The sequence below is a fragment of the Gracilinanus agilis genome, chromosome 3, assembly GCF_016433145.1.
Source record: "Gracilinanus agilis isolate LMUSP501 chromosome 3, AgileGrace, whole genome shotgun sequence".
In the NCBI taxonomy this organism is placed as follows: Eukaryota; Metazoa; Chordata; class Mammalia; order Didelphimorphia; family Didelphidae; genus Gracilinanus; species Gracilinanus agilis.
The window spans coordinates 42191530-42206623 of record NC_058132.1 but is presented as its reverse complement, the minus strand read 5'-3'; the positions used below and the strand labels follow the sequence as shown (position 1 = coordinate 42206623).

Below are 15094 nucleotides of genomic sequence, written 5' to 3'. Positions count from 1 at the left end.
AGAAAAAAAGAGTCAAAAGATAAAGAAGGTTTTTTGCCCACTATATCCTTGAGACTTAAAAAAAAAAACAAACACCAAAACTTCAATTCACCTCCTAAAACAAATAGTCTAGGCCAGAGTGCTCATGCAAATGAATATAATGGGATAGTCCTAGAGGAAGCAGTGCTATTATCATTAACTATAAATCCCTCAAAATCGTCCTGGGACATTGCATTGCTGGTAGTACAGAAGTCCATTACATTCGATTTTACCACAGTGTATCAATCTCTGTGTATAATGTTCTCCTGGTTCTGCTCCTTTTACTCTGCATCAGTTCCTTGAGGCCATTCCAGTTCACATGGACTTCTCCAATTCATTATTCCTTTGAGCACAATAGTATTCCATCACCAGCAGATACCACAATTTGTTCAGCCATTCCCCAATTGACAGGCATACCCTTGTTTTCCAGTTTTTTTGCCACCACAAAGAGCGTGGCTATAAATATTTTTGCACCTATCTTTCCCCCTATGATCTCTTTGGGGTACAAACCCAGCAATGGTATGGCTGGATCAACACTACCCACATTCAGAGGAAGAACTACAGGAGTGGAAACACAGAAGAAAAACAACTGCTTGAACACATGGGTTGATGTGAACACAATTTGGATGTAGACTCTTAATGACCACGCTAGAATAATTATCAATAATATGGAAATAGGTCTTGATTGATGACACAGGAAAAAACCAGTGGAAATGTGCATCGGCTACTGGTGGGGTCAGGGGAGAGAGCAAGAACATGAATCATGAAACCATGGAAAAAAAGTTTTCTTCATTAACTAGCTACCCAAAGGAACAAAGCCTCTTATATATATCATGTCCTGACAAAAAGTGAGCTGGTATTGCTATCTGGGTTGTCAGAACTCACTCAACAATTAATCAGTGTAAAGTGCTTTGCCAGCCTTTGGGCACTAAGTGCAGGCAGTTTTTAGTCATGCCTGACTCTTCATGACCCCATTCAAGATTTTCTTTGCAGAGATACTAGGATGGTTTGTCATTTTCTCCTCCAATTTCTTTCACAGATAAGGAAACTGAGGACAATAGGGTTAAGTGACTTGCCAGACTCTCACAGCTATAGTATGTGTCTAAGGATAAATTTGAACTCAAGAAGATGAGCCTTCCTGACTCCAGGCTCAGGGCTTTATGCACTATGGCACTACCTAACTGCCCTCTTTAGATGTTAACTCTTGCTATTATTGTGCCAGTAAAAAGAGAATTAACTCTGCTCCTGCCATTTCTAAATGAAAGTTTATGTGCCATACAAAATGCTACCAAAGACAATGCTTTCATTTCATTTCAAAAAGTGTCTTTCAGGTCCGGGTTAAGATGGCGGCAGAGTAGAGGCAGGGTGACTTTCCTTACCAATGGATATAGAGTACCTCCAAAGGACAAAAAAACAAAGCCAGATGAAAGAAGGGACCCCACAATAGGGTGCAGTATCAAAGGTACATGGGATTTGGGCACTTCCACACCATAAGGGGGGGAAATAGCTCCCATCAAAACACGAGCGGATGAACCCTCCCCCACCTCCCCCACCCCACCCACAGTACCAGAGGCAGTGGCTGCGCTCCAGAGTTAGAGCCAGTGGGGGTGCAAAATCTAGCCCCTTGGCAGCTAACTGGCTGCCTCCACTAGGAGTTTGCCCCCGGGAGCAGCAAGACCTGAGACCCCAGGTGGCTGGAAAACTCAGACCTTGGACACGGGAGTGGGGCTGAGAGAGGCAGCAGTGTAAGAATTAAAATTTAGTTATTATAGCTATATATTAAAATTATGTGGCCGCCAGGAATCAACAATTCAGGTTGATTCCGTAATTTAATCAGACCCAAGTCAGCATCGGGTTGAAGAGTTTATTTACAATCAGGAAGGTAAGTAGGGATAAAGAGAAGAGGGAGGTTAGAAGCCTAAATAAATGAAGTTGTAAGCCGCAAGGCCCAACAGCCGGATAGGCAGAGTTTAGAATTGGCCCAGCTAGGCCAAGGAAGCCAGCCTAACTTACCCACGTGACAATACAGAGCATAAGCTGTCTGTGGTCTCAGGAGATGCTTCTTCCTCTAGTTCCAGACGGCAACTGCCCCCACAGGAAGTTCCCTCACTTACTTAAAGAGAATGTGTCTTTCATCACTTCCTGTGGTCCACCTCTAATTCAAATGGACAAATGGCAGTTTCTACATTGATTTGGACTGCCCAAAGGGCAGTCCCTTATTCTTGATTTGTTACTTATTGTCACGTGTGGGTAACTCGTCTCCCCTCCCCACTAAGGGAGGTGGGAGTGACATCATTAGCACGCCTGGGTTGAGTAGATTTTTTTGACTATTTATGGGATAGAGCTAATTTCTATTTACACAGCAGCAACACCCAGCACACTCAGACTCAGGGGAAAACCCCAGGTAGAGGAGCAAATGTGGGCCAAGTTCTGGGCTCTGGGCAGCTGGCTAGGAACACAGGGGCTCAACCCTAAAAACAGCTAGACCAGACACCCCATGAGGGTCCCTAGAGAAAACAGGAGACTCACAAAGTAGCCTCAGGCAAAAACTGCTCCCAAATTCCATACAAAGAGAATCAGATTGCCTTACTCAGACTTCTGGATAAAAGCACAATGATGCCAAGCAAAGCCCAAGAAATAAACAAGAAGACAAAGAAAAAAACTCTAACACTTGATAACTTCTACACAGAAAAAACCCCAGAAAACAGGGGAGGACAAACAATTAAAGACATCCAAACCTTCCCAAAAAAATGAAAATGGGTCACGAGATCTTGAAGAGTTCAAATCTGAGATGATGAGAAAGATGGAAGAGATCTGGCAAGAAAATAACAGTTTAAAAGGCAGAATTTCACAATTGGAAAGTGAGGCTCAGAAATAAGATGAATTGATAAGCAAATTGAAGACCAGAAATGACCAGCTGGAAGCCTTGAAGAACCAGATAGACTAGATTGAAAAGGAAAACCAAAAGATTTTAGCCAAAAACCAGTCTCTAAAGGCTAGAATTGGGCAATTAGAAGCCAATGATCTCTCAAGACAACAAGAATTAATAAAGCGAAGTCAAAAGACTGACAAAATAGAAGGAAACATGAAATATCTCAATGAGAAGTTAATAGACCAAGAAAACAGGTCTAGAAGAGACAATTTGAGAATCACTGGTCTTCCTGAAAAAGCAGAAATTAATAGAAATTTGGACTCCATACTAAAAGAAATTATTCAGCAAAACTGCCTTGAAGTTCTACAACAAGAGGGCAATATAGACATTGAAAGGATCCATAGATCACCCTCTACACTAAATCCTGAAAAGACAACCCCCAGGAATATAATAGGCAAATTCAAGAGCTTCCAAGTAAAAGAAAAAAATATTTCAAGAAGCCATAAAGAGACGATTCAAATACCAAGGAGCACCAATCAGGATCACACAGGATCTGGCAGCCTCCACATTAAAAGACTTCAAGGCTTGGAACATGATATTCAGAAAGGCAAGAGAACTGGGTATACAACCAAGGATCACCTACCCATCAAAACTGACTATATACTTCTAGGGGAAAGTATGGGCATTCAATAAGAAGATTTCCAAATATTTGCACAGAAAAGACCAGGACTAAATGGAAAGTTCAATATCCAACCACAAAACCAAGAGAAACATGAAAAGGTAAATAAGAAATAGAGGGGAAAGAAAGAAAACTCTTATTTTTAAATTTACCTCTTAAAGGGCTTTAATAAGATCAAATTATTTGTATTCCTATATGGAGAAATGTTATGTGTAATTTTCAAAAACTGTATTCACTATTATAGTAATTAGAAAAATTATTCTTCTAGGGAGAGGTTGGAGCACTAAATGGTCTAAGATGAGACGGGGTGGGGAAAAAAAAGGGGGGGTGAATAGTAGATGGCCCCAAGAGAAACTTGAATAAGAAAAATAGGATATTCTATACCACACAAAGAGAGCATGGGAAGGTGAGGGGGTGAATACTATTATGAGAAGGAGAGGAAGAGAGCATTAAGAGGTACTATTTAAACCTTACTCTCAGCAGAATTAATTCTGAGAGGGAAGAGTAGCTATATCCATTGGGATATAGAATTCTATCTAATCCTACTGAGAAAGTCAGAAGGGATTAACCAAGGGGAGCAGGGGAGTGGGGAGGTCAAAAAAGGGAGGGGAGGAGAGGGGGGAGGGGATTCATTAGGCCTTAAAAAATAAAAAGAGGGGAATAATAAGGGAGGGGGTAGAAAGGGAAGTAAATCAAGGGAGGAGACAAGGGGGACTGGTCTAAAACAAATCACTGGTTTAAAAGGAAATAGTGTAAGAAGAAGGGGTAGAACTAGGAGAGGATACCAAAATGTTAGGGAATACACAACTGATAATTATAACTCTGAATGTGAATGGAATGAACTCTCCCATAAAACGGAAGCAAATAGCAGAGTGGATTAGAAACCAAAATCCTACCATATGTTGTCTACAAAAAAAACACATATGAGGTGGGTGGACATACACAGGTTTAAGGTCAAGGGCTGGAGCAAAATCTTTTGGGCTTCAAATGAGAAAAAAAAAGGCAGGAGTGGCGATCATGATTTCTGACAAAGCCAAAGTAAAAATAGATATGATTAAAAGAGACAGGGAAGGATATTATTATATCCTGATAAAAAGCAGTATACACAATGAGGAAATAACAGTATCCAACACGTATGCACCAAATGGTATAGCATCCAAATTCCTAAAGGAGAAACTGGCTGAGCTCAAGAAGGAAATAGATAGTAAAACCATACTAGTGGGAGATCTAAATATTTCTCTTTCAGATCTAGATAAATCAAACCAAAAAATAAATAAGAAAGAGATAAGAGAGGTGAATGAAATCCTAGAAAAATTAGATTTAATAGATATGTGGAGAAAAATAAATGGGGACAAAAAGGAATACACCTTTTTTTCAGCTGCACATGGTACATTCAAAGACTGGCCATGTAATAGGGCATAGAAACATTGCAAACAAATGCAAAAGGGCAGAAATAATAAATGTAACCCTCTCAGAACATAATGCAATAAAAATAATAATTAGTAAGGGCACATGGACAGGCAAACAAAAAACTAATTGGAAATTAAATAATATGATTCTCCAAAACCAGTTAGTTAAAGAAGAAAACATAGAAACAATGAATAATTTCATTGAAGAGGAATGACAATGATGAGACATCCTACCAAACTCTGTGGGATGCAGCTAAGGCAGTACTCAGGGGGAAATTTATATCCTTGAGTGCATATATTAACAAATTAGAGAGGGCAAAGATCAATGAACTGGGCATGCAAATTAAAAAACTAGAAAGGGAACAAATTAAAAATCCCCAGATGAAAACTAAATTAGAGATTACAAAGATTAAAGGGGAAATTAATAAAATTGAAAGTAAAAGAACTATTGAATTAATAAATAAGACTAGAAGCTGGTACTTTGAAAAAACAAACAAAATTGACAAAGTACTGGTCAAACTAATTAAAAAAAGGAAAGAAGAAAACCAAATCATCAGGATCAAAGATGAAAAGGGAAACCTCACGTCTAATGAAGAGGAAATCAAGGCAATCATTAAAAACTATTTTGCCCAAATATATGCCAATAAATACAACAATTTAGGAGATATGGACGAATATTTACAAAAATATAAATTGCCTAAATTAACAGTAGAAGAAATAGAATACTTAAATAATCCCATCTCAGAAAAAGAAATTGAACAAGCCATCAAAGAACTCCCTAAGAAAAAATCCCCAGGACCAAATGGATTCACAAATGAATTCTATGAAACCTTCAAAGAACAACTAATTCCAATACTATACAAACTATTTGACATAATAAGCAAAGAAGGAGTTCTACCAAATTCCTTTTATGATACAAATATGGCACTGTTCCCAAAGCCAGGTAGATCAAAAACAGAGAAATAAAACTACAGACCAATAGCAAAACGACTCCAGCAAGTGATCATGAGGGTTATTCATTATGATAAGGTGGGATTTATACCAGGAATGCAAGAATGGTTCAATATTAGGAAAACCATTCACATAATTGACCATATCAACAAGTAAACCAACAAAAACCACATGATTATCTCAATAGATGCAGAAAAAGCCTTTGACAAAATACAACACCCATTCCTATTGAAAACACCGGAAAGTATAGGAATAGAAGGACCTTTTCTAAAAATAATAAACAGTATATATCTAAAACCATCAACAAGCATCATATGCAATGGGGATAAATTAGAAGCCTTCCCAATAAGATCAAGAGTGAAACAAGGATGCCCACTATCACCTCTATTATTTAACACTGTACTAGAAACACTAGAGTAGCAATTAGAGAAGAAAAAGAAATCAAAGGTATTAAAATGGGCAATAAGGAGACTAAGCTATCACTCTTTGCAGATGATATGATGGTCTACTTAAAAAATCCTAGAGAATCAACTAAAAAGCTAATAGAAATAATCAACAACTTTAGCAAAGTTGCAGGATACAAAATAAATGCACATAAATCATCAGCATTTCTATGTATTTCCAACACATCATAGCAGCAAGAGGTAGAAAGAGAAACACCATTTAAAATCACCCTAGACAATATAAAATACTTAGGAATCTATCTACCAAAACAAACACAGGAATTAAACAAACACAACTACAAAACACTTTCCAAAAAATTAAAACTAGATCTAAACAATTGGAAAAACATTGACTGCTCATGGGTAGGACGAGCTAACATAATAAAAATGACCATTCTACCCAAATTAATTTACCTATTTAGTGCCATACCTATGAAACTACCAAAAAACTTTTTTACTGAATTAGAAAAAACTATAACGAAGTTCATTTGGAAGAACAAAAGATCAAGAATATTAAGGGAAATAATGAAAAAACCCATGAAGGAAGATGGCCTAGCAGTACCAGATATTAAACTATACTATAAAGCAGTGGGTCATCAAAACGATATGGTACTGGCTAAGAGAAAGAAGGGAGGATCAGTGGAATAGATTTGGGGCAAGTGACGTCAGCAAGACTGTCTATGATAAACTCAAAGAGCCCAATTTTGGGGACAAAAATCCACTATTTGATAAAAACTGTTGGGAAAATTGGAAAACAATATGGGAGAGATGAGGCTAAGATCAACATCTTACACCCTACACAAAGATAAATTCAGAATGGGTGAATGACTTGAATATAAAGAAGGAAACTATAAGAAAATTAGGTGAATATAGAATAGTATACCTGTCAGATCTATGGGAAAGGGAAAATTTTTAAACCAAGCAAGAGTTAGAAAAAATTACAAAATGTAAAATAAATAATTTTGATTATATTAAATTAAAAAGGTTTTGTACAAACAAAAACCATGCAAACAAAATCAGAAGGGAAACAAATTGGGAAAAAAATCTTTATAACAAAAAACTCTGACAGAGGCCTAATTACTCAAGTATACAAGGAGCTAAATCAATTGTATAAAAAATCAAGCCATTCCCCAATTGATAAATGGGCAAGGGACATGAATAGGCAATTTTCAGATAAAGAAATCAAAACTATCAATAAGCACATGAGAAAGTGTTCTAAATCTCTAATAATTAGAGAAATGCAAATCAAAACAATTCTGAGAAATGTAAGAGGGGAGATTAGATAAATAAGGTATGGTTGCCAGAAAACAGATTAACTCGATTTCAAAATTAAAATAGACCCAAGTCAGGATGACTTTTATGGAAGTTTATTTATAATTAGGAAGGTTGAAGGTAGGGAAATTGAGAGAGAGAAACTCTGGCCTGGATCAGAGGCCGGACCAGGTAAGAATTTAGAGGCCCCAGCAAAGGAGCACAGAGGTTTCTAGCTAGCTTTCTAGAAACAAGGCTTCTAGCCACAAGGCCTTTTACAATTAGAGAGACAAGAGAGGCCTCCTTGAGGGTAGAGCCTCCAGAAACGCCAAGGGAGGAGAAGGAAGTCAGTCTAACTTACCCACATGACAATTCAGAGGGAAGCCATCTGAGATCCTTCAACACCAAGTTCAAAGCTCCAACTGCCTCTACATGAAGTTACCATCATATTTAAAAGATAGCAGCATCTTTCGTCACTTCCTGCATCCACCTTCAATTTCAAGTGGACAAATGGCAGCTTCAACACTGTTTTGGACTGCCCAAAGGGCAGTCCCTTGTTTTTGATTTGTTACTTATTGTCACGTGAGGGTAACTGATCTTCCCCTCCCCACCTAATTCTAAGTTGGGTGGGGTGACATTATTTCTGATGGCTAGAGTCTAGCAATGAATGAGGATGATCTAATTCCATTTACACAGGTACCACCTCACACCAAGCAAATTGGCTAAAATGATAGAAGGGGAGAGTAATGAATGTTGGAAGGGATGTGGTAAAATTGGGACATTAATGCATTGCTGGTGGAGTTGTGAACTGATCCAACCATTCTGGATGGCAATTTGGAACTATGACCAAAGAGCTCTAAAAGACTACCTGCCCTTTGATCCAACCATAGCATTGCTGGGTTTGTACCCCAAAGAGATCATAGATAAACAGACTTGTACGAAAATATAGCTGTGCTTTTTGTGGTGACAAAAACTGGAAAACAAAGGGATGTCCTTCAATTGGGGAATGGCTAAACAAATTGTGGTATATGTTGGTGATGGAATTCTATTGTGCTCAAAGGAATAATGAATTGGAGAAGTCCATGTGAACTGGAATGGCCTCAAGGAATTGATGCAGAGTGAAAGGAGCAGAGCCAGAAGAACATTGTACACAGAGACTGATACACTGTAGTAAAACGGAATGTAATGGATGTCTGTACTAGCAGCAATGCAATGACCCAGGACAATTCTGAGGGATTCATGGAAAAGAATGCTACTCATATTCAGAGGAAGAATTGCAGGAGTGGAAACACAGAAGAAAAACAACTGCTTGAACACATGGGTTGATGCAGGCATGGTTGGGGATGTAGACACTAAATGACCATACCAATGCAACTATAAATAATATGTAAATAAGTCTTGATTGATCACACATGTTAAAATCAGTGGAAATGCACATTGGATATGGGGGGGGAGTGAAGAGGGTGAAGGGGAAAGTAAAAACAAGAATCATGTAACCATGGAAAATTTTTCTAAAAAATAAAATATCAAAAAAAAATGTCTTTCAAAGACAAAAACAGCCCAACCTCCAGAGATTAACTCTCTGGTCAAACAGAGAGCGAGTTAAAGTAAGACCAGGACACCAAAATTAGAGATGGTGAATAGCTTGCACTTTGAGCTCCTCATTTTAAGATTTTTTCCTACTATATCAATGAGCAGCCACAACAATGCAAAAACAAGGGACATCCCAGAATCCATCACCTCACCTCACACCAAAATGGTAGGTTTCACACCCAAATGATGTTATGATAAATATTCTCTGCTTGGCTGAATTTATGGAAAAGAACGGCTTTATTTTTTTCATACTGAATATGCATCTCTTTTAAAATTTTATTTTTACTGTATTATCTGAAGCACGGTCTAAAAAAATTGGGTTTCACAGTTTGTAGTAAGTAAACTATCAGAAAAAATATTCTCCATGTTTTATGAATTCCTTGGCTTTAATTATTAGCATTAGTCTATTTCCAGAGTAAAAATATCACAGTGACATAATTGTGGCAAGTTCCTAATATTACCAAGGTTGAGCAAAAAAAATTTTTTTAAATAGACAAGAGTTTTTAGCCATATTTTTAAAGATAAAGTATGTATGAAATTTATCTATGAGAAATAATGCCGACTCACCTTGTTGCTCTGAACTTGATCCTATAAACTGTTGGTTTGATAATTTAGTCCTTGATTCAATATACAGCTGTTGACCCAGATTTTTGATTCTGTTGACAGTGGCACAGACCTGTTGCAATGTCATCTTAGGAGGGAAAGGGGAAACAAGAACAAAATTCATCAAAATATATTACAGAAAAAAAAATCAGATCATGGACTGCTTTAGAGCTAGAAAGGTCCTTAGAAATTGGTGAGTTCAACAGCCTCATTCTACTGGTGAGGAAAATGAGGCAGACAAGGTGATATACCTTACCCAGGGTCACATACATGGTGGTAAGTATTTGAGGCTGGCTTTGAACTCACACCCCTCTACCCCAAGGCCAAACACTCTCTCAACTGGGTTGCTGCAGGGTGTCTATAACCATCTAAGGACCCAAGCACAGGGTCACATGGCATAAGCCAACTCTAAACAACCCTAGTTGCAAAAACACCCATCTGTGGAAGAAGCCTCTGTAATCGGGCCAAACTGGTGCCATTTTTGGTTTTATAGGTCTGTTTCCAAGCTTGGTTTTGCTCACTGAAGTCACTACTCACTGGGGAAGCCACAAAGCACAGGGTTTGAGGGGCAAGGTGCTAGATTCAGGAAGACTCAGATCCAGTCTCAGACACTGACTGTTTAGGTGAGCCTGGGCAAGTAGTCTCTGTCTAATTCAGTTTCTTCATCTGTAAAATGGGGATCATAATAGTCCTTGCCTCCCCATGGTGGTTGTAGGGATCCAATGAGATAAATATTTGTAAAGTGCTTAGCCTAGTACCTGACACATAACAGGTGCTTAATAAATGTTAGCTATTATTATTATTATTATTATTATTATTATTATTATTATTATTATTANTAAATGTTAGTTATTATTATTATTATTATTATTATTATTATTATTATTATTATTATTGTGAATTAACCTGGCTACTTCAGCAGGTGCTAGGCTCAGAACTGACACTTTAATTTGTTCCAATTAAATTTACAAAAGAAAATTAATTTGAATAAAAATATTAAAGAATGAACTTACTGGCTCCTTCTGGATTTCCTCGACACAGTTTCCACTAGATTCACTAGATGATGCGATGCTAATGTAATGCTCCTGTGACCCATTGCTTCCTAAGCTCCCATAGCCACTGGACCCACCAACATGAACCGGCTGCAAGAAAAAATGTCCCTGAGCTCTTGGCTGAGAAGACACAGTGAGGTATTCAAGGACCCTAACTGAGAGAGGGCCTACCCCTCAAAAAACTTAGGGATAAATTATGTTCCCCTCCCAAGTTCAGTTCATGATATGGAAGGCTTCCCATTCTGTTAGATCTGCTCTAGAACATTACTGGGGCTCCAATGAGAAGGCCTTTGAAGCTTCCTGAGTTACAATAATGGCAATAGGCTGCAAATAAGAACACAACCACCTCCAACATCTATTTGCAAGCTTTCTATTAGTTGAAATTAGAATTAGTTTTATTCCATCTCTTCCATGGTTCTGGTAAATTACTCCTAAAGAATATCAATTTGACTTGTCACAAGTAAAGGACAAACTCTCCAGGACTTTTCAAGAAAGCCTCTTTCTGCTATGCTGTTTCTAGGGCCACTGGCTCATGGCTCAGGTTCAAGTCCACAAAACTGCTTGATAATTGAGAGATCCTTACAACAGCAGCAGCTTTAGGCTCGGGAGAAAGCCCAGATGGACCATTTGAGAGAAGAGAGTTGCCCAATAGAAGAGTTTCTAAAACCTTTCATTACAGAGGCCCTTGACCCCTTGGACTGTGTTAAAGGAGAGCTGAGAATATCTGAACAAATTAAAACATAAAATGACCCTTTTTTTCCAAGGATCTCAAGGAATAGTTTTAGAGCTAGAAGGGACTATAAAGGTGATATGGTCTAATGTCTTGACTTAACAAATAAGGAAATCAAGGCCTCAGAAAGTTGAATGACTTGTTCCAAGTAGCAAAGGCAAGATCTGAACATGGACTTCCAAATCCACTGAAGCCCTAGGACTTTGGGAAAATTTGAAAATCAATGGGCAGTGGTTTCTACTGCATAAATATCTACATCAGAATAAACACTGAAGAAATCATTTTGTTTTTCAAGAAATTACTGATTCTAAGAATAGCCACTTCTTTTTTTTCTTTTTTTAAACCCTTGTACTTCGGTGTATTGTCTCATAGGTGGAAGATTGGTAAGGGTGGGCAATGGAGGTCAAGTGACTTGCCCAGGGTCACACAGCTGGGAAGTGGCTGAGGCCGGGTTTGAACCTAGGACCTCCTGTCTCTAGGCCTGACTCTCAATCCACTGAGCTACCCAGCTGCCCCCAATAGCCACTTCTAATAATTCACTCTGAATTTTAATTTTACCCTTCTCGATGGCTAGCTAGGGTATGGAATTCCATATTCCCAAAAGACTTTTTCTCTTAGAATATTAAAAAATACTTAAGTAAAATCCAGAGGTTGAATGCATTGTTATGCCTGGGAGTAAGAGAGAATGAAACAAAACCTCTACGTTGTACATAGAATGAGAGGTCAACATTTGGTGAAGATGAACTATAATTAGTTCTCACAAATATAAAGAGGTGACCGGCATCTACCAAGAAAAAGAATAAGAACTATTTATCTCAACAAAAAGAGTAAGCTGCAAAGCTTTTCTGGGATTGACAGAGGAGAGTCACCTCTTGACATGGTAGGACAGGATAGACAGCTTACTGTAGTTTAGGAAGACCAATCCCACTGAATCTGCCCTAAGTCAGGTTGAGAATCCCTAAGCATAGGGGACATCCAGGCCTCCTGGGAAGGACAAACAGAGCAGCCTGGGTCAAGATTTCTGCATAAATGGCAGCTGCAGTGGGGCCAGCTTAGTGGGAGAGCTTGTCTCAAAACAAAACAAACTTCACAGGGCTCAGGAGTAGAACACACTTTCTAGATCTTATTTTACCTGCAAGAGAAGTTTGTAAATCTGATCTTGTAATTCCATTATATCTTTGTCAATACTGCTCATCTTCTTGATTCTGGTGGCAAAAATATCTTCATTTAATGGACTCCTGTAAAATGCCAAATGAAAGACAGTTCAGGCCAAGCTGGAAGGAAAAGCTCATTAAAAGAAACCAAACAAACATATACAGGTGTAAATTATCTTAAACAACCGATTATTCTAAAGATGACCCATATGATTCTTGCAGAAGACTTTGATTCCAAGAGAGAAAACAGGAAATACAAATTCCACATAGCATATACAAATACTAAGAAAAAGCTGCAGTTTTTTTTTCTCATTTCAGTGATTCATGAGGGGCACTTAAGGTGTGAAGTCTCACTCACAAAATTTGGTCCCTGAAAATCAGTTCTGGCTTCCCAGGTCCAGTTTGCTGACCAAATCTTTTTCCTTCTTGAAGCAAATCTGTACATTTCTAAAGGGGCTTGAGGGATAGGAGTCCATCCCTTGGGCTCTTAACTACAACAGTAGCCAGTATGTATATAAACTCTTCATATTGAACAAAGTGCTTATCTAACCTTCCAGAGAAGGCAGGTCCCCTTATGCCTTTTCCTTGGTTCCCTGTTATTCTGAAATACAGCTCATATTTTCCAGTTTCCAATTAATTTTTTTCTGTAGCCCTTTGTTAAGTGTAATATTTAGAGCATTATGGTCCGAAAAGCATTTAGTATTTCTGCTTATCTGCATTTGTTGTGAGGCTTTTATGTCCTATTATGTGATCAATTCTTGTGAAGGTGGCATATACTGTTGAGAAAAAGGCATATTCTTTTATATTCCCATTTAGTTTTCTCCAGAGGTCTATCAAATCTAACTTTTCTAAAATTCTATTCACCTTCTTAAATGCTTTCTTGCTTATTTTTTGGTTTAACTAATTCTGAAAGGGGAATATGAATGTCCCCATATAATATAATTTTATTGCCCATTTCCTCTTGTAACTCATTTAGCTTCTCCTTAAGGAATTTAGATGTTATGCCATTTGGTGCATATGTTTAATTTCTATATTACTATATTTTGTATAGTACTTTATATCAAGATGTGATTTCCTTCCTTATCTCTCTTAATAGGATCAATTTTCACTTTTGTTTTGTCTGAGACCATAGTTGAAACATGACAGATTCTGCTCCAGTCTCTTGCTTTTATCCTGTGTATCTCCCTGCTTTAAATGTATTTCTTATAAACAGCATATTGTGGGATTCTGGCTTTTCACCCACACTGCTATCCTCTTCCATTTTATGAGTGAGTTCATCCCATTCACATTTGCAGTTATGATTGTTTCCCCTCAATCTTATTTTCTCCTTGTTACAGATCATACTTTTATCTTATCTGAGTCATCCATGTTAAAGTAAAAGCTTTAGGATAATTTAAAAATAGAAATAAATGTTTTATTTTTCCCCCAAAATTGTTAGTTAAGTAACTATTCTACAGTTAATTATGACTCCACTATAATGAAGAAAATTCTGATAATATAAGGAAAAATAATCACTTCCTATTTCTAGTTTGAAACCACGGGTAACTAAAAAAATGAGAATTAATCCAGAGAACCGAGGATCAAAGTATCATTGTACTTGATTTTCTCCCTCAGTAAAAGCATAACAATTCCTTTATTGAAATTCCAAATGACCATGAACCTGATAACCCTTAGTGAGTATTATATATCAAGGTCCTCAGGAGGAAAAGTCTTAGTTTTCACACATTTTAGAGAAAAAACTTTGCTCAGAACACTCAACCTCTCCACTGACTTACGTTCGGACTTTATGCCGGCCAATGATGAAGGAAATTTTCCGGCTCCATGGGTTCACAAAGCTAGACCAGCTGGAATCCAATATTACATAATCTCCATTCTGAGTACAAAATCTGACAGGTGAATGTTCAAAGGGAGGTTGGCCTGCATATTTTAAGACTACAAAAAGCAACAAAATGAAAGCACAATTAGTTTAACATAGAGATACTGGTCAAGAAAAAATTATTTGTCTTGTACAAAAATATTCAGAGCCACACTCTTTGTGGTGGAAAAAACTGGAAAATGAGGGGATGCCCTTCAATTGGGGAACGGCTAAATAAATTCTAGTATCTGTTGATGATGGAACGCTATTGTGCTAAAAGGAATAATGAACTGGAGGAATTCCATGTGAACTGGAACGATCTCCAGGAACTGATGCAGAACAAAAGGAGCAAAACCAGGAGAACGTTGTACACAGAGACTGATACATTATGGCACAATTGGATGTAATGGACTTTTCTATAATGATCCAGGACAATCAAGAAGAATTTATGAAAAAGAATGCTATCCACATCCAAAGAAAGAAT

The 15094-nt window shown here is 37.7% G+C and overlaps 1 protein-coding gene across 1 annotated transcript in view; it reads right to left on the bottom strand.

Annotated features, from left to right (window-relative positions):
- The window catches only part of PER3 (period circadian regulator 3), a 40311-nt gene that overhangs the window by 12383 nt on the left and 12834 nt on the right, over positions 1-15094 (bottom strand). Inside the window, exons 9-13 of the mRNA XM_044671251.1 lie at positions 14531-14687; positions 12734-12839; positions 10833-10961; positions 9784-9907; positions 8324-8326 (exon numbers count right to left, since the gene is read on the bottom strand). Coding sequence (XP_044527186.1) covers positions 8324-8326; positions 9784-9907; positions 10833-10961; positions 12734-12839; positions 14531-14687 — 519 coding nt within the window. The remainder of the gene's footprint in view (positions 1-8323; positions 8327-9783; positions 9908-10832; positions 10962-12733; positions 12840-14530; positions 14688-15094) is intronic.